General features: G+C 42.4%; 1 protein-coding gene across 2 annotated transcripts; it reads left to right on the top strand.

Moving 5' to 3' along the window:
* On the top strand, positions 1-23,600 carry SERPINE2 (serpin family E member 2). 2 transcript variants are annotated; one of them, XM_084212431.1, is made up of 11 exons: positions 1-89; positions 13,410-13,688; positions 14,363-14,382; positions 14,809-14,928; positions 16,072-16,299; positions 17,390-17,587; positions 20,008-20,206; positions 20,345-20,445; positions 21,457-21,543; positions 22,107-22,190; positions 22,932-23,600. In XM_084212431.1, the coding sequence occupies exons 1-11, from the start codon at positions 16-18 to the stop codon at positions 22,967-22,969; spliced, it is 1,428 nt and encodes a 475-aa protein (XP_084068557.1). In that variant the 5' UTR covers positions 1-15; the 3' UTR covers positions 22,970-23,600. The 2 variants fall into 2 exon arrangements, with proteins under 2 accessions (XP_084068557.1, XP_084068556.1); XM_084212430.1 differs by lacking the exons at positions 14,363-14,382; positions 14,809-14,928 and having other exon boundaries at positions 13,410-13,684.
* Positions 23,601-23,950: the final 350 nt, after the last annotated feature.

Genomic DNA, 23,950 nt, shown 5'->3' with positions numbered 1-23,950 from the left:
CCGCGGGCCCTATAAATGGCGGGCGGCGCCGCCGCGCTCCGGCCGAGCGGCGAGGGGCGGCGGGGCAGCGGCGGAGAGCGGCGCGGGAGGTGAGCGGGGCCCCAGCACCGTGCGGGCACAGCCGGGCCGCGCCGCGCCGGAGGGGCGCCCGGCCGGCGGGAGGGAGAGAGGGAGGGAACCGGGGCACCGGGAGGAGGAACCGGGGACCCAAAGTTCGGCTGCTGACAGCCCGGAGGCCGCGGGGGTCGCTCCGGCGGCTTCTCGCTTTGCGCTCCTGTTACCTGCTCGCACAAGTTTCCCGGCGCCGGGTGCGTGGGCGCTGTGCCGGGAGCGGGGCAGCCGAGTTTCTCCTGCGTGTTGTCTTTGTGAAAGCAGCGAGGGTTTTTGCCCCAGAAGAAGCGGGTTTGAGGCTGGCAGCCCGCGGGGAGCAGCATCGCCGTCGCGGCGCGGGGGACGCGGCACTTCCCGGGCACCGGCTGCGCTGGCAGAGCTTGGGATCTGGAAGTTGCTCGCTTTCATTCGTGTCCCTTGTCTGCCGTGAGAGAGAGCTTGCTGGTGTTGTGCTAAATAAAAGTAATAAATCATCATTCAGTTAGCAGCTGAAATTTTCTTGGCTTTTCGAATGACAGAGTAACGGGGGAGAAACATTTTCGGCCATTGCCCTTTGGGGAGGAGCGGGTGATATTGTGATACTGTAACAGGATTGAGATAGGGCTGGTGGCATCCCGTTGTGTGCTGAAGCGGAGAGCTGGTTAGCCAAAACTCTGACCCCGGCTCCCTTTGGAGTGATATGGGAGCTGCTTCGTGTATCGCGGTCTGGGAAGATTTGGAAATGCGGACTCCTTTGTCTCTTGGTGAAAATGGTGCTTGTTATGTTGGCTCAGTACTGTGCAGTGTTGGAGGATCTTAACAGAGAAATACCTTTGGCTAAACCATTGTAGGAACAAATAGGTGTTCAAATGTCAAATTTCCCATAAAACTAGGGAATATCTGTTTATGGGTTAGAGGCCTTTGATTTATTTCTCTCCCCCTTTCTCATGCCTGCATATGATTCTAAACGTGGTTTGGCTTTTGTGGTTGTAATCGCATTCTTGGGCAACTTCCTGAAAGAGAAACCTGGTAGAATTACTTTATTTTTTTTCACTGCATTGAAAAGTGACCTCTTGTTCCTTCACTTTCTCTAGTGTGAGCATTTAGTAATGTCTTGTCCCCAGCTTGCCACAGGAATTCATTAGAAACCTGATTTTGTAGGGACTATTCACAAAATGTACGTAGGTGTAAGCAGCTGTGCTGCTGTGTAGCTTTGGAGAAACTGCAGACATCCTTGAGGAAAGTGAAGAGCAGCTGCATGCCTGCTGAGTGCTTAGAGTGAGCCTTTGGAGTGTGAAGGGAAGACCAGTGCAAATAAAAAGGCAGAATTATTAAGTAGATTAATTCAGCTGCATGTAAGATATACTAGGTTGGAGATCTAGCATTTTGTGGGGTGTGATTAAACTCATGAGAATAGCAGCTGTTTGGGATAGGAGCAAACTTTGAGTGATGAATGCTAGTCCACAGCTTTTCACAATTACAGACAAGGTGTATATCAGGCAGCCTATAAGCAAATTGTGTCAAGTGCTCTTGAGATGCTGCAAGGCAGCTTCTCTGGGCATTGCTGTTTTATGCACTCCCCAGGTATGAGGATGGTGGAAGAACTCCTCTTTACTCTGATTGGTGATATGGCCATCACTATAGTCACACATACATTTATATCTATATATAGCTCTATGTATCTCATGTGGGAGGCAATAGAAACTCATGTCAGAACAAAAAAGAAAACAGAAACCCGCAGTGGATTTTGTCTCAAGGTGTATACAGAAGTGTTGGAGCTTCTGTTTGGTGTTGTCATTGACAACCAGGAGAATAGCACGTCTTAGTGGCATGTGGAGACTTCTAGCCTGAGTGTCTAAATCACACAGGCAGAAACGTGTTCCCAACCTAGAGTTTCTTACCAGCATCTGCTAGGCAGAAAAATTGCAAGCAGGGAGGCCAGCAAGTTGCACCAGGTATTTTTAGAACAGATTGAAGTGAATGTGTCTGTATAAATACTGAAAAATAATCACCTCACCTTACTGCTAGGAATTATAATGGAGAGGCATGTAAATTTCATGGATCCACAGCAAGAGATCAGTTCAGAGAGAGCTCTGGGTAGAGGTTTGTGGTGGTGGGCACAGCATCTACCTGGCTCATACAGCTGGTTTTGGCTTTTGATTCTTGATAGGAACTACTGTGCTCATTCTTGAAAAAGCTGAAGCTTGGTGGAGGGTTTTTCTTGGAAGCTGGGGTTAGGGTTGTCTGAGCTGCTTGAATTGCTTAATCACAAGCATGCATGAAAGAGCATGCTTTTGTAATACTAATTATGGGGAAATTAATTCTAATCATCAAAACATTTCCAGTCAACTTGGTTTGTTAACTGAATTCTGTGATTCTCTGGGGTCCGAAGTTTTATACATGAGAAGACAGGGAAAAGATGGATAACCATCACTAATCTGTAAAGTGTTGCTAGATACACTCATCTTTACCTGCCTCTGAGCATCTTCTCTGTCACCTGTGACATAGCTAATGAATCAAGTTTTACAGCAAAGTGCTGGCCTGTAAGAACCATGTCATTCAGTGGACCTCTACTAGCCATAAACATCTTTTGAATAAGTGTAGTGATAGAAGGAATTGCCTCTTTTTGGTAGTGGTAGCATGGAGTAGTCAATCACCTATGTGTGAATTTAAAGATTTAGTGGAAATGTAAAGATGCAGTGTAGGTTTGGGCATCTATGAAAATATAAGAAGGTTTTTATTATTAAAGTAGATAGCTTCTTTGTGTAAAAACTGGAAAGCTGAATATGTGCAACCATGCATGTGTTCAGGTGTCTCCTCTGTGATGGTTACAGTGGTGGGAGGGGAGCAATAAGTGGTGGTAGCATTCTGCAGCTGGAGCTACACAAACGTTTAGGCTGGCATGCTGGGGGGGAAAGCTGTCCTGTGTTCTGCTTGTTCCTGTCTCTTTAGGGAGAGACTCTAGTTCATACTTGACTTCTGTAAGCAGAGCTGAGGTCTCTGCTGAAGTGAGAGCCAGTAATGGTGGACTGGAAAAGTATGGGGCAATTTTAGTGGCAATGCTAGTACAAGCTGTGGGTTCTTGAGCTGTTTATCATGGCCTTGAAATACACTTAAATGCTTTCTAAATCCATTAGCACCTCTCCTTGAGCAATGTCTGTGGAAAAACATGTGTTTTGGCAGCTGCTTTGTCTTTTCTGTGGTCTGGTGTTCACCTGTAATGGCCAGGAAGGTGGTTTTTTTCCCCTTATTTTCATGCTGAAATCAGAAGGTGCTGGGGTCCAATAATTATGCCACAAAGCAGTTTAAGTATGAAAGCATATTCATCTTGTGGAATTAGCATATTCATCTTGTCCCCTTGGAGAAAACCTCAGTTTTGCTGACCATGCTCAGCCATGTGGTGCTAAGTGAGGCAGTCAGGCTGTTGGCATCCTGGACTTTGGAGACAGCAGCCTGAAATTCTCCTCAGTGTTATGGGACCATGGAAGCGGTTGTGGAAGGGATCAGGACTGATGGCTGGTGAGTGCTGAGCTGAAGAAGCCTGTTCAAGGCTGTGTACATGTGGTGGCCTTGGCATGCAGGTAGGTTGGTTTGTGAGAAATATGAGTTACCAAGAGACTGTAAGCCACTGTAGTGAATCCCCCTGGAGTCTCCAGAAGCACTAGTGAGAAATGCCGGTACATTCTAGCTCTCTTAGTTTGGCTGATGTACAGGGGATATGAATTTATGTTCATCAGCTATATAGCTTTGACCAAGCCTGTGTTTTACCTATATGCTTTCTGTACTATTTAACAATTCACTCTTTAAGCTACTGTTTTTGCAGTAGGACATGTTGAGGTATTTAGTGATGTTTCTTACTGTTTCTGAGATGGTTCTGTCATATGGTGTGAACGGTAAGCTTCTGCTTGCCCAAAGCTGAACAAGTTTCAGGTTTTTTTTTATTTGAACAGGAGAGGGGCAGTTTCCCATTGGCCCTGACAGATTACAGGTACAAAACCAAGAGGAGAAAGGAACACGACTAATTTTTCCTATTCCGTTCTGTTATCCTATAACTTTACCCCTAAGAAGTCTAAGAAATGGCATGTAGAAGTTGGTGCATTATCTATTTATCTCTATGTCTCTATCTTGCTACACAGCCTCCTCTCCCAGAAAGAGTTGTTCATGTGTCTTTCTCAGCAGTTCAACAAGCTGAGGCCTCCAGCTGCTCTGGCAGCTCAGTTGAAGAGGTTGCTTTCCCAGCTAATTGCCTACTTCCTCTGCAGAGGTTTGTCATCTGCCTTACAGAAATAGTGATGGACTCTGTGGAGGCTCAGCCAGCACAGCTCACAACTCAGCCTACAAACTCTCAGGCTGAACTGAATCAGACAGTTTAATATACCAGGTCATGACCTGCTCTTGGAGCATTCTTGTGCATAGTTCATACTCTGCTGTCCTTTTTTTTTTACTATGGAAATTTAAGTCTTGCCTTCCCAGAAACCTGTAGCAAAGCCGGTGGGATCAGTCAGAAGTGAGGTCAGTTTAACAAAAAGAGTGTTTTCTTAAATACAGGTCTTTAAATAGCTGGTAATTCTCTTATTAACTGGTTAATGTAAGTCTTCTTGCAAATGACTGAGGGGGTGTCTACCTGAGCATAGGGATGAGGTTCCCAGCACAAGGCTTCATTCCTGCATCTTTACAGCATCTGGGATTTCTGGTGCTCTTGTGGTTGGCTAGTTCTGCTTCTGGAGCTTTCTGGGGGGAAAAGATGAATATAAGTAAATGTCTGTGCTGTGAATAGAAATGTAAATGTCCTTATCCTTTTTGGGTAACCTTCAAGCTAGAGCTGGAATGGCTGAGAAGAGGCCACTAAAAACTAGTATCTCCTGTGAGCTTAGGTCTGTTTCAGTGATGCTGTCCTCAATACAGAAAATCAATGTACATTTTTCATCCTAAATGTTAATAATTTGGCAACATTACACTTTAAGGGTTATATTTATTATCTAGTTTTTCAGATAAGGTTTCTAAATTAGCTTGCAAATAGGAAGTGGTTGATTGCTAATGATGTACAGTGTGATTAATAAATAAATAAAAGGCTAGTCACCCATTACTCTGCAGATCTCCAACCACGAGTGCAGTAAATGGTTAGAACAGCATTCCTGATCTCTCTAAGTAATTTGTCATTTGGTAGCATTCCCTGTGTACAAATGCTTAAAGTATCAGGTTTTGGCTATCAATGAGCTTGTGTAAGTGCAACTTTTTTATGAATTTCATTGTTATGAGCAGAGAATACTGGAGTTCCAATTCATTTTTATAGTGAAATGACTGTACTGACTGTATGTACTTTTAGAGCAACTGCCAACACTGTACTGCTGTAGTCTTTCCTCTTGAAGGAGGAGGAATAAGTAAAAACTTGAAATAATGCAAGTAATTAAATATTATTTGCATTATTTTAAGTGAGGCTTCTTAAAGTCCTCTTGCAAGACTGTCTCCCCATCTTCTGCTGCCAGTTGGGCATCTCTAAACCCAGTTGGCTTTAGGTAAATGTTGTATTGCTGATAGATCCTGCCACTTCTCTCAGCTTCCCAGGAGTAATAAAAATGTAAATAATGAAAAATAGTATGGCTCCATAGAAAGCCTAATTTTCAGTTATGCTGTGAACCCTAACTGAACCATAGAGTGTGGAGTGATGAGAATCGGGCTTTGTAGCATTGTTTAGTAGGAAATGAAAGTTCCTTTTTTGTAGAGTAACCGAAACCTAACAGTTGTAGAATCTGAAGGCCAACAGTCATCTCTCCCCTACTCTGCAGTGACTCACATGCCTTTTCAAAGCTCTGAAATATGAACTGTTTGCTTGAGGACTCAATTCTATACCTTTAGTTTTCTTTATTTCTTACACAGTTTTGGTTTTTATTTTTTCCTTTGCTTAACAGCTCTTTTAGCCCAAGTGTTAGAGATGTTGGTGCCTTAGCCCTTCTGAAGGAGGATGTATCCTGAAAGGTCTTGGCACTCAGTCTTTTCCTAGCACAGTTCCCAAGTGGCCATGCAGCCATCTCCACCAGGCTGTTTCTACTCTCCCAGCCTGGTAGGTGCAAGAGGCAGGGAGGGCATGTGTCACTGGCCAGCAGATGAAAATATACTTTGAGAAAAGGAGAGCCAGATTTGTTTGTGCTGCAGGGATGTAGCGGTGTGAGTCTTGCTATCAGATGATGCCGAGATACCTGCACCAAGTGAAAATGCATAAGGGTACTGGGTTTCCCTTTATTTTTTTAAGGAGGAAAAGATGGTAAAATCCTAAAGCAGAGGTGGGACTTAGGGTGGAAGTGGTGGTGAGGTACCTGATAAGACACCAGCCATTGTCAGTCCAGCACCTTGTGGACTATTTACTTCATAAATCTGTACTTGTGCAGCCCAGTGTAAGAATTAATACCCTGTGCCTCATTAATGGGAGCTTGCAATGCTGCAGGTTTGCCTTTGGCTCCTAACAAGCCTGTGGTTGCATAGTGAGCACTGCTAATGTACAATAAATGTGGGAACTGTGGTTCCATGAGGCCTTTCTTGCACTAAAAAACTAAAAGTGGGGGCTTGAGTTTAGGCAAATGCTCTGCTTGTCAAAACCCATTCCCTCTAGTGGGGTGAGTCCAGAGAAGAGGGCACAGCCTCCCCACCATGCTGTGGAGCTCTGCTGTGCTCCCTCTTTTGGGGAAACTGGTTCTGCCGCGTTACTCTTGGTGAGCTGACTGTCCCATGCTTGTTTCTTCATTATGTTAAAGTACCCACATACTTGCATAAAGAACTTAAGATCAACCAAACCACTTCTTTAATAAAGGGACACCAGTAAATTAAAAACCTCATTCTCTTTAATCTTTCTGATACTATAAGACTTGATACTAGGAGAATTCTGTGGGAATTACTTTAAATACAGGAATAAATAATACCTAGAAACTTTAGCAATTGTAGTTGAGCCTACAGTAACAAGAGAACACAAAATTTGAGAATGGTGATAGAATTGTACAGTACCATAATAGTCTCTATAAGCCCCCTGCCCTGTCAACTGTATTTGCTTCATGAAGCAGAGCTAAATTTGGCTTTATAATCATGTATAAATGAGGGATGGAAGTAAAAGCAAATTATGCATAGAAGCCTATCTATGTTCTTGAAACTCTGAATAGTGCCTCTGTAGTTGTTGTACAGTCACAACTCAGTGGTGAAGTAAAAAACTCTGGTCAGCTTTGCATGATGTGAAATTGATCTTTGTAATTAACTACCATGAACCACCACCAAATGCTGTAGAAGATAGATACTGGTGAGAAAAATTAGTCTGGCTTGTAGACTGGAGACCCTGGTCATGAGGCTACAGACAGTTTGAAATGGATCTGGTCTCTCTGTACTTCATGCCTAACAGAAACTCCCAGGAAATGCTGGTGGTCAGGACTCTTCATAAGAAGCACTGAACTCCAGCTTCCTGCTCATGGGGGAGCAGTGCTTGGACAAAGAGATGGTTTCTCTGTGGGACCAGCTGATTTTACAAGCTGGTGCTCTTCAGAGAAATTCCCACTTGGCAGGGGAGGCTGGTTGGATATAGCTGAACAGGCTTTCCAGAATGCACTAAAAACCTGAGAGAGATAGGAGTAGCAGAGAAAGGATTAAGGTTGGGAGAGGAGATCTTCAGAACCAACGCCATGCTTTTTGCATTCATATGCAATGCTGGCTGTTGTGCCTGAAGTCAGACCACTGTCTTAAGATATAAAACTATTTTTTTAAAAAACCCATCCCTTCCAGCTTATCTCTGTGTAAAAGTTAGGTTTATATCTTGTTGACAGTAACTTTCTCCTCTTCAGAGCAATGGGAGTACTGAGCTGTTTAAAACCTAGCAATCATCCTTTCTTGGAAATGCTCTGCATATACTAAACTTTCCAGGTATTGAGTAATAATAGGAGTTGTTAGATGAAAAGGAAGAGCCAGCATTCAGGGCGTACCAGAAGATATGGAAGGAGGATGAAACATTTCCCAGATCTGTCATGTGGAAGAAGCCAGAACTTCAGCAGGCTGAACTCAGGTTCAGGATGAGGAGAGGATATTGAAGTTGAAGTCTTTGGTATGTAAGAGGCTTAGGCAGAAGGGGAGTCAGGAACACCTGTGAGGTGCAGGGAAGCATACCAAGAGGCTGGAGTGCTTTACCGTGCTGCTAAGCCCATCAGCTGGAAAACAAGACCCAACACATGACCTTCCCTCTGCAACCAGAGTGGTCTCCTTGCTTGTGAGAAACAATTGCTGTGTGCTCAGCCAGCTCCTTTAATGACTGTTAACAAGTTTGGTTGGATATTTATTCAGTCCTGCTGGAGGGAATTGGTTAAATGCCTGAAGTGAAGCTGCTTTCTTTCAGCTCATATGTCAATTGAAATAAGACTTTTAAATTAGTAGCCCAGATGACAGTGGCATGGAAACATCAGCATCTCAGACTTGGAGAGGTCCCTGAATGTTTGCTCCAGGCTGGCTTTCTCTGGTCACAGAGGCTGCCCAGTGCCTGCCACGTGGGCTCAGGGGCTCTGAGGTTTTTGGGCTTAATACAGTAAGACCAGCAATGCTGTGAGACTGCTCTTCAGTTTTATTCCCTTTAGCTGTGCTTGCTGCTCTTTGGTTACAGCTATTCACAGAAGTGCAGTCTGGTGTCTAAACTTCCTTGTGCTTGATATATCTTTAAAGAAATCACAGAATCAATCTTGCAAGAAGGAGCCTTTTGGATTATACATTATTCCTGTTGAAGTCAGGCTTCAGAATAAACACTTGAAGGTGTCTTATAGTGCAGTCATTACAGATATCTAAAAATCTATGTACAGTTGATTATTTCATCATCAATCCACTGCAAAGTGTTCTTCAGCCTCTCTGGGGCAGGCCTTTTCTCCAACTTAGATATTAAATATGGGTATTTTTTTCAGATCATGTTTTTGCCTCTCATCTTGAACCAAACTAATTTCTGTTCTTCCTCTTGGGAAGATTGCAGCAGCTTGGTTTGGCTCTCTGAAAATGAAGTCCTTCCTAAGCTAGTTTTTTGCTGTAGGAGGATCTTCTTTGTTAGCAGTATTTTGTGCCTGGGGCTGAAGATGTAATTTTTCCCTGCTCCACCAAGCACTTTTCTAGACGCAGATTAAACAGCCTGTATTAATATAACTTTGCTTTTGTAACAAGCATTCTATAAATGTAGGCTGAAAGTGTGTAGTGCTCTTTGTTGATATAACTACTTCCATAATAATTTAATCTAAAAAATTTAAACTAGGTATTATGGTGGTGATCTGAATAGTTGAGCCTAGTGAGAATTGAGTATCCTGCCCAATACATCTGAGAGTCAGTGTTTGTAACCCCAGCTTGAAGCTGAGCTCATCCCAAGATTGGGAGCCTGAAGACTTTGCATCATCTGTCATGAAACAACACAGAACCATCAGTGTACACAGGATATGCTGCTGTGTTCCTCCTTTGCCTTCCTCCAAGCTCTGTGCCTGACTGGAATAGTTGTCTGAAAATTATTTTGTGGCTTAGGCTAGGCTTTGCAATTAGAGTTATAACTGGTACTTCAGTGTGATGTGCAGGACTTGGGGTGGTGCTGCTCTGTGAGGCAGGGGGAGTTGAGTTTTTGGTGTGCTTGCTGTGGAGATGGCATCTCTCATAGAGATGAATGTGTGACACTGCTCTGTTCTGCTCAGAAGCTCTAGCATTAGGGTTAAGAACTGGATTGCATAACAAATTGCAATGTATGGTAACACTGGCTACATTTCTTTGGGTTAGTGACAGCATTTCCATTGTGTTGAGAAGTTTAAATTGTGGATGTTGTCCTTCCTGTAAGTGCTCAGTCTAAGAAGTGGGCAGCCTACCCTACAGAGGGACTTTTTTTGATCCAGCATCTTTCAAAAGCCCACATTTATGTAAATGAATTCGCCTATACACTTTCCTCCTCCTCAGTTTAACTTTGTAAAAAATATAAAGGTCATAGGCAAAGAAATGCCTAGCCTGTATTTTTGTTTGGTTTTCTGAAGCATTAGATTCAGATTTAACTATCACTAAGTTTTTTAGCTTCAGTGTTATGAAAGCTTGTTGAAAGCTTGTTGATATTCTGTATAGCAGGTCAGCTGTTTTCCATCCTACACATCATACATCCTTTTGGATTTCTTCTCCCAGCACTGTGCTTAAGCTGTTTCTTTCAGGATATGCAAATACACTTCTTGATACTGGACTGCATAGAGATTTTACTGAAGTCCATGATGGAAACTTCAATTGCAGGGATGCCACTTTTCAAAGACCCAGTTGTCTCCCCAGTTACCTGGTTAAGTTACACAGTGGCCATAGCAGGGCCAGGCCAAGAAGTGACTGCTCCATAACTTGTGATCAAAAGGGGTTTTACTCTTTTTTCCATGCTCAGAGCACTGCACGACTTTATTTCACTTATTGAATAGGTATCTGCTAGAGACTGTGCTCCAAAACAGAGACCAACCCATCTTAATGGTGTGTGAGGAGGGAGAGGTTAGGCAAATATGGAGAATTCTGGGGAAACCAGATCTGGGAGGTAATCAGTTGAAACAGAAAATCCCCCAAAATTCTGCAGCAGTGGCCTTGGGAGCAGGTTGGGTTGTTTTGACAAGGCTTCACATGTGATGGGGAAAATACAAGGCTGTCACCCTGAGTCTGTCAGGGGCTGTCATCAGTGAAGTAGAAAACTTGGAGACTTTTAATATATTCTGAGAGAGTCAAGAAGAGAAGTGTCTGACTTCTGTTAGGCTTGTGCAGATGAAGCACCGAAATGACAATGAAACATTGTTTTATTTGATTTCAAAGTGCCATTCCTGTGTCTGCCCTCATAGTATGTGTCTTGCCATATAATGTATCAAGGGTAGATTGCCCTCAAAATAGCCCAGTTTCCTGTGGTTTGCTGTCAGGATCAGGTGGAGTTGCCTTGGTCAAAAGCCTGGTTTTCAGACTGCAGCTCAAACTGTGCTCTGTGATTATCTGGTACTGTCCATCACTATGTGGGACAGGCTGTATTGCACCAACATGCACCGTTGCTTGCTTCAAAGTGCATCTAGTAGGACTTTGTAATAGTTTTAGGGCCTTGAAGTTTCTTTTTGCCAAGATAATAGGTCCAGTTATAAGTCTGCTTAATATCTGGATTAAGAATTTGTTTAAACTACGCCTTGGATTTCCAGGTTTGGGAGAAGAGATGGCCACCAAACCACCAAAGAAAACCCTAAAAGCTAGCCCTAAAAGTAGCTTTTCTTGGAGTTCCTCCTGCAGCAGTGCCATCAGTGTGGAGCTGCTCCCTGTGACAGAAGGAATTCTTGCCATAAGAACAAAACTAGAGGTTGCAGGTGGTTTGTGTTAGTATCAAAGAACACTGAAAAATGTTCCGTAACAATTTCAATTTATTTTGAAAAGTGCAAGTTTACTTTCCTTGTCAGGCTTTTGGCTCTCCCCCATGACATTTTCTTGCTGTAGCTGGTGATGAGGGGTGCAAGACAAACCGGGGAGTGACTCACATAACCTGCTTCAGGGGTGCAAACCCAATCCTTGGTGCTTGGGTTTTGTTCCTGCTGGTCTCAGCTGCAGCTAGCCCAGTCCAGTCTAAATTTTGGACTGAACTTGAGTAGTTGCAGTAGATGGCTGATATGAAGCTCCTTTGGAAGGAATTGTGCTTAAGTGACCTCAGAACTGCCTGGGGAATTAGTAGGTTTATGGAGAAGACTTAATTATTGGATGGGCTGTTACCCCACTTTGTAGGACTGTTCTCACTTTTTCTTGCATAACTTAAATCAGCAAGTTCCTCTGATCAGAAGTACACTAAAGTTGGGTTTGGGGGAGAAAGATGTCTAAACTCCTGCATTATTGCATTTTCAGCATTTGGCTTATTCTGCAATGACAAACTGCGACAAAGCCTACTTCGTCCCCTGAAATGGTGTAGAAGAAAGTGGAAATGCTGTATTTGTCACTTTCAAGTGTTTTAGCACAGTTAGAGTACATGCTATTAAAAGATGATTAAACAAATCTGTACAAACACCAGCTGGGTTTCTGGTAGTCAAGTGCTCCAGCATGGTTTGAACTCGCAGCGTAGGTAGGCTGGCGATGGCACAGCTCCTTGGGGCGTGTGGGAGGAGGCTGGCAGTGACAAGGCTGTGCCTCTGCTCGGCCCCAGCGCCCTGGGCTGCTGCACCTACAACAGCAAGTGTGCCAGCTTGCTGCACAGGGGGCTCCAGGGCAGCAGAGACCTGGTTCTGCATGTTTTGTGAATAATGCTTCTTTTGGTTGTACACCTTCTTCTGAAGTCAGTGAGGGAACAGGCTCCTGGCTGGTCTGGAAGCAGAAGTCAGGGCTGTGAACTGTGTAAATGAAATGTCTTAAAGATGTTGTGAACAGGGAACATAATGTAAGGAAATTGGAGATTATTGCATGTTTTTCTAAGTATCTCTTTGCCCTAACAAAAAGGGTTGAATGCAGTTTCATGAGGAGGAAATACAGCACAGTAGTTACAGTGCTCAGTGTTTGACATTTGGGTTTGGCTGTCTATAATCAGTTGCTGATAGGTCCTGAACAAAATGTTGATGCTGCTTGTGCTTCAGCTCTTTGGAGCTCATGGATAATAATACTGAGTTCTGTCAGCAGGTGTTAGACCTGCAGGTGAAGATACACCTGTTTTGAATATTAACTTCATTCTGTATACATTAGGTGCTCTATTTTCTTAAATAGAGAAGTACAGGTTGAAATCCAAGTTCAACATTTGCATTTTAAAATCTAAAATTTTCCTCTACGTTCCCGTTATTGAGCATGCCAATTATGCAGCTAACTCTTATTGTTCTAGGCAGGTGTAAATTCCCACAACAGAAGGTCTGTTTGCATATGTATATATGCTTCTGTTCACTGCAGAAAATGATCTATGAGGTGTACTGTGCATCACATACTAGTGGGTGAGGACCATACCACACTTCTCAGCACTCATTTACCATAAAGGGCAGTCTAAACAGAAAGCCAAGGCTCATTTAGCTGAGACACAAAACTATCTGAACTAGGGTGTTGTGGGAGATTGGGAGATAGTTTCCTAACTTGGTGGCTTTTGTCCTGTATATAGGCAGTGATATCTAGCTAGGTCATGACTATCATTGCATCTGGAAACCCCTAGACCTAAAATCCTGGTAGTGCTAAGTAAAACACAGTGAGTTGTGTGAGTCCCATTGCCAGAGCTCTGTGAATGGTGTGTGGCACCATTTTAGGTGCCACATTCGTATTTAGGTAAATAAGAATTTATGTTAAAAATGCAGTGCCTGTGAAAGCTGACTTAACTTCCCCCTCTTGTTTTCTTACAGGTATCTCCAACCAGGAATCATGAACTGGCACTTTTCACTGCTCTTTGTTCTTGGGACTTTAATGTCTGTATGTTCCCAGTTCAGTTTTTATCCTCTGGAGGAGCTTAGCTCTGATGTTGGAATCCAGGTCTTCAATCAAATAGTGAAAGCTAAGCCTCAGGACAATGTTGTTGTTTCTCCTCACGGGATTGCATCTGTCCTGGGGGTGTTGCAGCTGGGAGCTGATGGCAAGACAAAGAAGCAGCTGACAACTATGATGAGATACAGTGTAAATGGTCAGTGATCCTAAGGTGGTTTTGGGTGTGTTTTGTAAAGACTCTTCATGATGTATGAGATGGATTTCAAAGTGTGGTAGATTGCATCATGCACCAATTAACTCTGTTTACCAAAGCACAGAATGGACATGCTTGAAGTTAATTGGCAATTGGAGCATGGGTATGTACATATACCCAAACTGGCTTATAAGCAGCTTTGTTAATGACTTCAGGGCCCTGGCTAGAACTGCCTTTGTCCTTGCCAAATTGGTATTCCAGAACAGGATGGGGGTCCACTGCTAGCTCTGAGCAGAAAGGTGGCAGTACTCGGTTTCAAGCTGTACTGAACAACCTTTAATGTGCCACTCTTTAGATAACAGGGCAAGAGGATATTTCTTGGCACCTCACTGAAAGCAGTGCAAACTAACCATACAATCGATACTTTCACTTTGCTCTTCAGTTTTCTGCTGTCAGAATCCCTGCATGTGTAGTTCTTGTAGTGCCCTCTTTTTGAAACAGCCATTTCTGCTTGCCTGTTCTGACACTGCATGCATCTGTGTTCATATTCCTCTGCCAATGTCTGCCCCTCCAGAGGGAGTAGGCTGAAGATTCTTACTGCTTTAATTTGCATGCTATTTTTGTGAGTGTTTGCCAGCAAGACTTAACATCTTAGTGCCAGCATTCTGCCTTACTTCCAAGAATAGAAAACCCTCCAGGAGGTAAGTGCACATTTAAATCTTGAGCAGTATTGTCATATAACATGTTGTCATATAACATGTTGTCCTGTCTTCATTTGCTTTGCTGTTTTGGTCCTGGATTTGAAGTACAACAAAATTATTTGACACCTTAACATCTAAATTATGTACTTGCAAAAATGTTGAAGTATTATATCAACTGGTTTTATTTGGCCTTCAGGCTTCCTAATCCTCACTGAGAGACACAGAGGTTCTCAAACACCTTAGAAGGTAGCCACTGCCTGGTTAGAGGCTTGTTATGGGATGCTACCTCTGTCCTTGCACAGGTTACCCCTGCTCTTGTTCATGACTACCTTAAAGTCCTTTGGCAACTGTAGCAATTGCTTCTCTGGAAGGGTATTAGTTGAAAAGTATTTAATTTGTCTTTAGCTGTCTTTTAATGCAATTTAGCAGCTGGAAGCAAAGAGGAGAGCCAGCATCATGAGACCAGCCAGCTCTCCCCGGACCACCAGCAAGTGCTCCGTGGGCCACCAGTGGTCCACAGAATACGGTTTGAGAACCTCTGTTATGGTATGTTCTCCAAAAGAATTTGCCCATAATATTGGAGAGTGAACATGTAGAAATTCATACCAGTGGTGCTGTTAAAGCATTCATGATACATGAAACAGCAAAGTCATCTGATGTTTTTTCTTACATGCAGCTAAGAGAATAACTCTGAACTAATTTATTCCTTTCATATCTCTTCTTTGTCTACATAAGAAAGTCAGGAAATGTTTCTGCCTAAATTGTATTGGGAAACAGAGGGAACTTTAATAACAGCCACCCAAGGATGCTGTTTGATACAGTGGTTGAACATGAAGTTGCCTGCCTGGCAATAGCTTCCCTGTGTAGACAGGCACTCATTGATGAGGTGTAACACAGGAGAACTGGGTATGGTGAGCATAGCAGTTCTTCTGTGCTGCCATCTGCTTTCCCTCACACACAGTGAGGGAGCTAGCAAGCACTCTGTACAATCTGCTTTCAGGTCCTGAGGATCATGACTAAGCACTGGAACCTACTACTTTCCCTTTTCGTTTTTTTTAGAGGCAAGCTCATGTGTTAAGAGCTTATGTGTTAACTCCTGCTTGTAGCTGATTTGGCCAGGACTTAGTCTTTAAGGAAACTAAGACTTGACTTGGAAGTTTATTATAAAACTCTTGACAGCTTCCTTTATTCTCCACTAAATGGAAAGGAAGTAAAGAAACTATTTGACTTTTTGTTTTATATTCTGAGGCTCAAGACCATTTGTTATGCAAATCCTGCAGAACTCTGAGTGAGTAGGCTGACCCTTTGACTTTCTTTGTCATCACAGAACTGATAATTGACCTGGCTTACATGATATGAAATATTTTTGGAACAGTTTGTTCTGTGGAAGAGCATGATTTGTAGCTCTGTACTAATATTCGAACCTCAGGGTAATCCAAATGTCTAACATTCTCAGCAGACAGCTAGAGGTGCAGCAGGCACCATAGTGGAGGTTCATGTTTTTGCTGGGAATCAGCAGATGAGACATCAGAAATGGGTATTTTGGAAGTCCCTTCAGAATGCTTGCTTTGGTCTTCCTTTTCTAGTCCAGCACTTAATGTTTGACTTTTCATGTCATTAATAGTTGCATATAAAGTAACTGTGTTTATCATGTTATTCTAAATTAAACTTGCTGTTTTTTCCAACTAGGAGTTGGTAAAGCCTTAAAGAAGATAAACAGGCTGATAGTCTCAAAAAAGAATAAAGACATTGTAACAATTGCTAATGCAGTGTTTGCAAAGAGTGGCTTTAAAATGGAAGTGCCTTTTGTTACAAGGAACAAAGAGGTGTTTCAGTGCAGTGTCAAGAGTGTGGACTTCGAGGACCCAAATGCAGCATGTGATTCCATCAACCAATGGGTGAAAAATGAAACAAGGGGTGAGTATTGGCGAGTGCCTTTGTGCATGGCAGGGTGGTGTCTGAGACCTCCAGTTTAGATGGAAATATTGGAGAATGATATAGGGAGGTAGAGTAGGCTCTGTTCTGCAGCTCAAAACTGTCTTTTAGCTGGCATTAGTGTGATGCTTTAGAGCTGGTGGGTCAGGAGCCAGCAGTCTTGTTGCCCCAGCAGATGTGGTGTGCTGTGTGGTGTGCCTGTGTGGTGGCCTGGAGGGATGTGTTTGGGGTGTGTGTACATCCCGTTCATCCATGGGATCAGAGCAGCTTTTACTCTTCTTTGCATTCATGTACCTGGTGATAAATCCAAGCACAGTTATCTTGGATCCATGCTTTCTCTCAAACATAGATGCTTTCGGGCAACTCAGATGTTTTACTCAGTAAATCAGACTCACAGGAAGCTAAAGGGCAGTTCAGCTTTTGTTCTGACTGCCCTAAACTGTCCTAAGATATGACCCTGTTCTTAGGACTTGCATTTAGTGGAGGATTCTTAACTAACCCTGCCTTGACAGAACTCCTCATGCTTCAAGCCTCTTGAACCAGTCCTAAAGCTTACATACACTAAAGCCAGAGATCACATTTTGCAGCATGTTCCCAGTCTAGGGGAATTATGCGTTTGGTACCTTCTGGAGCTAAAACAAGTCCCTCCTGGATGTGAGGAGTGTGTTAATGATGTTGGATGTGGTATTTGTCAAATGAGGCTGTCAAATTCTTTCTCGACAACATCACCAGTTTTGCATAGCAATGTTGCAAGCAGTGTGTGAATGGGGAGGTGTTTCAGCTGAAACTATTCCATGTAGCCCTAGATCTGCTTACATGCTGGAAAGGGTAGAGCCTTGTTAGTTGTTAAAACATCAGGCTATCAGTTAGCAAGATATGTTTATTTCTAGTTATCCCACTTTACTTTTTGACAGAGAATAGCATTGACTTTTTGAATTTTAAATATATTGTCCCATGAGGAGCTGGCACACTCACAGGTCAAGGGGTCTAAAGTAATGTGTGTCAGGTTCTTCAGGAACAGTTGGTCAGTGTTACAACAGCAAATACTCAATAATGCCTTTATTTCTTCTAGGTATGATTGATCAGGTTGTAGCTCCAGATGATATTGAAGGCCCTTTGACCAGACTGGTTTTAGTGAATGCTGTGTATTTCAAGGGCCTATGGAAGTCACGATTTCGACCTGAAAATACCAAGAAGCGCCCATTTTATGGAGCTGACGGGAAGACCTACCAAGTTCCTATGCTGTCCCAGCTGTCCATCTTCCGCTGTGGTAAGCCCAGTGACTCCCACTACCACCACCAAAGGGTGTAGAGTTTGCTCTTTCTAGGAGCTTGTGGTGTTTAAAGATGCTGTTCTTGTAGCTGATATAGATGGATTGTTACCGAGGTGTATCCTGCTGCTGAGGCATGGGCAAGGTACTTAACAGTTGCCTTAAGGCTGTATACTCTGTCATGTATTGCCTTATCCTTTGCCTTCAAAAGGGAAAGTCTGAAGTACCCAAATGGAGAAATTTGCATGTTGGTTAAGCTTTGCTGTAAGAAAGAAAAGTACATGTTTATAAGGGCTGAGAAAAAAGGAAAGCTGCCAACAGGCAGAATGGTAGAGGTTTATCTGGTGGTGAGCTGTATATGAGAGAGACTGGAGTTTCAGTTTATATTTTACGTCAGATAGAGAAAGGGGACTTGCACAGTCTCCAGTCCTATGGGAGCCAGAGGAGCTGGGTTAGAATGTTGGCTCTATCTCCTGAGGTGTGAAACTGCTCTTCAGATTGAGTCACAAGTGAAAAGAAGTTCAGCAGGTTCTGCCAGACTTCCATCAGAGACTCTCAGAGCTGACACCAGCAGCTTGATGTGACTGACAATGTATTTCAGAGCTCCAGTTTGCAGCCTAATGGGAATTTTGGTGGTCAAAGTAAGATGGATGCTCTGATTAAAAACTGGTGTTGCATCCTTCTAAGAATTGCTGCCTGGAACTTACTTCCATGTGTGCTAAATACTCTCTGAGAAGTAGGCCTGAGAATACAGCTTGCTATAAACCTAAAAGCAAGACACACTGTGCTTTTAAATGCCTACTTGTACTGTCAGTAGTGCTCAACTAATATTAGTAGACTTTATGTTAAAGTAAACAGCTGTGACTGTCCCAAACCTGTACATTAGAGCAGATGCAATGTAATACTTTAACTGCTGAAAGTGTGAGTATGTACTGCAGTGTATACTAATTTTGGATTTTCAAATGAGTTCATAATTTAAGGTGGGGTTTAGCAAGGCTATTGTCTTGAAGGCTTTTGACTTCTGATGCTGGTTATAATATTCATTATGTTGGCCTATGTTTAAGGTAAAGAAACTATTAAGGCTAAAAAGGAACAAAAGAAATAATGCTGAGTTACTCATTTCCTGAGGACTCAAATGAGGTTTTTTTATCTCTGGATATCTTAAGACAGGGCTTCTATTTTATCCATGCCTGGAATGGGATCTTTAAAGTTTAAATATCTTAAGTATCTTCAGTCCCATCAGCTGACTGAAGCTGAGCTTCCCTCCTGTTCAGTTGCCTCAGTAATGATAGTAGCAAATCAGGAAAGTAGCATTTACCTATTGGACAGTTTGCCTTGTGTGACTGTCCTGGAGCTGACTTCTGCAACCAGTGTTAGATGTGTAGGATCCAGCCTGAGAACCACTGCCATTAAAAAAAGGAATAGTGAAACTGCCAACTTTGACATGATTCTTGCAAAACAGAGATGCAATACAACCAGTTTGGTAGCAATATGAGTTTAGAGCAGCTTTCATGGCACTGGCAACAAGATTAAATTTGTAATGAAGCTGTTGATTTCCAACTTGGACTGTCAAGTACAGATTTAGATGAAGAAAGGGGAAAGACAATAAGATCTTGTTGCTATCCTAATACCTTGCCTGAAATACTGTCTGTAGTTAAACTGACAAATTTTAACTTGAAACTACTATAAAAAGCATTTGCTTCCCAGCCACATGCCAGAAATCCCACAGTAAGCAAAGGGAGCTTGGAGGAGGAGAGGGTTGCTCAAAGACAGTCTTGCTGTAACTTGGATGTGCTGCTATCTCCCTCCATCTCATCTAATTAGCCTCTTGCACTGCCTCAAAGCGGCTGTTTTCCACTATCTTGAAAGACTTCAGATTGCTTCCTAATCAGATCCTTATTAAGCAAGAAAATTAAGCAAATGCAACAGACTACTTCAGACAGGAACCAGGACATCTTGCAATAGCTCTTGGAGGAAGAAGCTTGTTTGCAAAATCTCTTCAGTTTGGAAAGACAGTCTGCTGCTATTCCTTGCTTTATTTTTATTCTCAATTCACAGTTGGTTCTGGTACAGCTGAGATCAGGAGCAGACATCCAGTTAATTCACAGACCTGGTCTCTGCTAGCATAGCTGGCTTGCTGCTCTGGGCTGGTGAGATTTGTCTGGGAAACAGTATGTATGTTAAATGAATATTTGCTCCATGGTGTCATCCTGTCTGTGTTTTATGTCATACTAGCATCTCTACAGAGCCCATGCCTTTTGAAGGCCCATCAGGAAGCCTGGAACTTTTAGAGTTGGTTTTAAGGCATGGGAAAAGCTTTCCTGACAGATTCTTCTAGCAGTAGTTGTGTTAAGGTAGAGATTTAAGGCTAAAATGGCTATGGCTCACTAGTTTGGGTTTGTTGGTTTCTATTATTTTAGGCACTACAAGTACCCCAAATGAGCTGTGGTACAACATCATTGAGCTGCCATACCACGGGGAAATGATCAGCATGTTGATTGCACTGCCCACTGAAAGCACAACGCCACTCTCTGCTATCATCCCCCACATCAGCACTAAAACAATAGGAAGCTGGATGACAACCATGGTAGCAAAAAGAGTGCAGGTTATTTTACCAAAGTAAGTACTTATAAATCCATTCATCTTCTGGGAGTGTGTGTGGGGTTATTTATATGTATCTCATCAGATAAAGGAGAAGGAATACTTCAGGTGACTTTCCTGCATGATACTGATGCATTCTTTTTTTGTTCCAACCAGATTTACAGCAGAAGCAGAAACAGACTTAAAGGAACCTCTGCAAGCACTTGGTATTACAGATATGTTTGACCAGTCAAAGGCAAACTTTGCAAAAATAACAAGTAAGGGTGTTTTTGTTTTAATTCATGGTGGTCCTTCATAGTTCCTAGCTCTGAATAAAGTGCTGCTTTACCAGTGCAGTTGTCTGCTTTCTTTTGGCTAAGTGTTGCCATGACATTGGAGCTGGTTTTATGTTGTAGCCAGCCAGGCATGACTGCTTGCTTCTGTTCAACATTGCAGTGGCTTTTTTACTCCCTCATCTTACATTACAGCAGTAAATCATGCTGGTCAGCTTCTTAAGATTTGATATTGCAACCTGAGGGTCTCAAGCATTGTCTGAAATCTTTGGCAGGACTTAAACAGTACCATACCTTAGTCTGTAGCAAATACTGCAACTACAGTGTGTAACCTTCCCTGAAGTATGTGTTTAGTGACTTGAGCTGTAAGAAAGCATGTATGAAAAACATTCACGCTTTAAGGGACTGAACCAACTCAGAGCTGTAAATATTAGTATCTGAAAACAGGGTGTAAACACTTCTGAACTCATGGCTGTAAAATGTCACTTTATTTCTCTTATCTGCTTTCCTTAAAATCCTGATGAGCTTTTATAGAACTGTCTAACAAAAAAGCTTACCTTGTGCTGACTTAATTTGAAAACAAATGCCTGTGCTTTGTTTCATTAAAAGCAAGGTATGTTGCTAAGTGCTTTTTTTTTTCCTTGACATTGAGACACGTAGGAGTGTAACTTAAATTCAGATAGCAAAATTTTTCAGTTTTTTTTTAAATTAAAACTGAAAATGCATGTGAGCACTTCTAACTTTTAAACCAACAATAAGCAAACTTAGAAAATGGGGAGGAAGGAGGAGTAAGAGAGGTTAGTCCCTATTTTTGTAATTATTCACTTAGTGACTGTGTTCAAAGGTATTGTTCTGCACTGCAGCTTTGGGATTCCAGCAGGATTGTAGCAGCTTTTAGTATTCTGGGCCATTCTGACAGAGCTGCTTAGCTACACAGTACTTCAGGACTCTGTCAGTGAGTTTTACTGAAGGTGCCTTTCTCCTTGGGTCTTTCAGGAACAGAAGGTCTTCATGTATCTAATGTTCTGCAAAAGACAAAAATTGAAGTTAGTGAAGATGGAACCAAAGCTTCTGCAGCAACAAGTAAGCAATTGTGCTGATAACTGTCAGACTTGGGAAAACTCCTTTAGAAGGCTTTGGCACTAGGCAAAGATAGCCCACTTGGAGATCACTGCAGCAGTATGCTCAGACTCAGATCACTTAAGGGGTTTTATCTGATTTCTCAGTCAAATCTCAACTTGCCATTGTTGATCACTGTAAGAAATATTGACAGGCTTACTTCTAGAGAAGTGTCTTGTCATAGCTTATACTTTATATCAGGCCACTGATAGCAGGGTCTGGCTATCCAGGTTACAAGGAGGAGTAAGCTACTACAGCCTTTGGGTGACAATCCAGGACTTCCAGCTCTCTGTGGGTCTTGTATTTTTAAATGCTTCCTGCAAGGATATCATGTGACCTGTGTGGCTTTAAATGTCCAAGTTAGTAGGTTTTAGGCATTTGTCTGCACCTATTCAAGCCTATAGATACATATATACACACATGCATGCGTATATCTACAAGGAACCTTTACTCTGATAGAGTATAAAATGCATTACAGGGCTTGATTTGTCTCACTCTAAACCTTTAATTTGTTTGTTTTTTGCAAGCTGCAATTTTAATAGCCAGGTCGTCCCCTCCTTGGTTCATAGTCGACAGACCATTTGTATTTTTCATCCGGCACAATCCTACAGGTAAGCAGCATCTGTAAGTACTTCTTGGCTTAGAAGTTGAGTATCAGCTATGTAATATAGTGGCAGTAACTATTATAAAAATGCACTTGCATGAGTTTTTTTCCCCTTAATTTTATATTATTTTATTGGGAATACAACTTGGAACAGGGAAATATATATTTTGGCTGTCAAGTTACCAGAAACAAGCATGGCAGGTTATGGGTATAAGAGTATTTAATAGTAATAGTTTCTCTAAGTGCAGAAGAAATAGCTCTTTACTGGTAGTGAATTGCTGAACAGGACCCAGCTTTCTGGACAGTCAGATAGTGAGGGCCAAGGCAGAATAGGGGGTTGGGGATCTGGAGTACTGCTCCAGCCTGAACATAAGTGAGTGTTCCAATATAATGCTCACAGCTTCTTGGGCTGAGTCTCCCAGAGTAGAATTGCCCTTCTTGCAGTGACCTCTATGATCAATGTCAGTTAGTGGGGAGCCAGGCACTGGTGCCAGCACTGGGGGAAGAGCAGGCTGCTGGCAGCAGGCCCCAGCCCCAGGCTCCACAGAGCATCAACAGGGCTGTGTCTCTCTAGAAATAGGAGCTGGCCACCTATCCAAACATGCACTTCCCTGGCTCACAGACCTCAGGGAGGCTGGACAAGACTAGCGAGGTAGCTTGGCTGTGCTCTGTGGACTTAATGCTTTCATGGAAAAGTTTAACTCTATTTACAGATGATGGTAACCCTTGTTTTTGTTTCATCCCTCAGGTACAATCTTGTTTATGGGACAAATAAACAAACCTTGAATGTGGAAAAGACTTTCTTCAAGAAGTAAACAGGCACACCCCTGTTCTGTTAAATATTTTGTACACTGCTCTTTGACTTCACTCAAGAACTAGTTTTAACCACTGACTAGGTTCTGAAACAGGAGTCGACATAGTTCTGGCTTTGTGGGGAAAATACAGATTGAAAACTACAGTATCTCTTCAAAATGTCTAAAAGATTCTCTAAACTACTGAATGGTTACCTATGCTAGCAGCTTCTGAGCTTTTTCTGTATCTACTAAGAATTTTATGTATGGCTTTTTGTGAGAGGATTTTAACAAAGAATGATAAATGTTTCTATTAATGTTGGTTTCTTCTTGTGTGTGGAAAAGGTCTAATTTTGTAGATACCACCTATCAAGATTACTTTTGGTTCTTAAGTATCTTGGTACCTGGATATTCTTGGTAGAAATAGAATAAAAGTTCTAGCAGTTTTTATATAGTGCATGTATCACCGAGAGTTTTAAAACTAATGTGGTGTTCAATACACATCGCATTGTCCTGTCTCATTGTAATGTAAACTTGTCATTGCTAGTATACACTTTCTATTGGATTTAAATTTTATATTTGTTTTTGTACAAAGGAAAAAAATAAAACTGCATTATGAACAGTCAGTGTTGCGGATCATGGATGTGCTGAAGGATATTGGGGTAAAGAGCCCTGTGTAATTGTTTGAGATTTAGGAAGAGTGAAAGGAGGGAGATCTTTTGTGAGACCTTTTTGTTGTGTGTAGGGGGTTGTTGGTTAGGTTTTTTGTGATGGGGTTTGTTCACTTGTTTGGATTTTTTGCTTGTTTGGATTTTTGCTTGTTTGTTTTAGTCCCTCCTTCTGATGACCTTTTTTGAAGTTGTTCTGCTGTGGATGAATTATCCATAGGTTTGGTATCTGAAAAGAACTCTACTTTGGTGTGCCCAAGTTACTGCTGAAAACTGCCTCACGAGGATGTGTCGGTGCACCTTTGGGG

Source organism: Fringilla coelebs, assembly GCF_963513975.1.
Source record: "Fringilla coelebs genome assembly, chromosome: 10".
In the NCBI taxonomy this organism is placed as follows: domain Eukaryota; kingdom Metazoa; phylum Chordata; class Aves; order Passeriformes; family Fringillidae; genus Fringilla; species Fringilla coelebs.
The sequence above is the reverse complement of the archived record's forward strand: the minus strand, read 5'-3'. Positions and strand labels throughout refer to the sequence as shown.

What these genes read in the sequence shown, in the direction of transcription:
- SERPINE2 (XM_084212431.1), top strand. Translation starts at nt 16, where the DNA reads ATGGCGGGCGGCGCCGCCGCGCTCCGGCCGAGCGGCGAGGGGCGGCGG. An exon ending in GGCGGAGAGCGGCGCGGGAG is followed by an intron (nt 90 to 13,409) that starts GTGAGCGGGGCC and finishes GTTTTCTTACAG; the next exon opens with GTATCTCCAACCAGGAATCA. An exon ending in GCTGTCCATCTTCCGCTGTG is followed by an intron (nt 17,588 to 20,007) that starts GTAAGCCCAGTG and finishes CTATTATTTTAG; the next exon opens with GCACTACAAGTACCCCAAAT.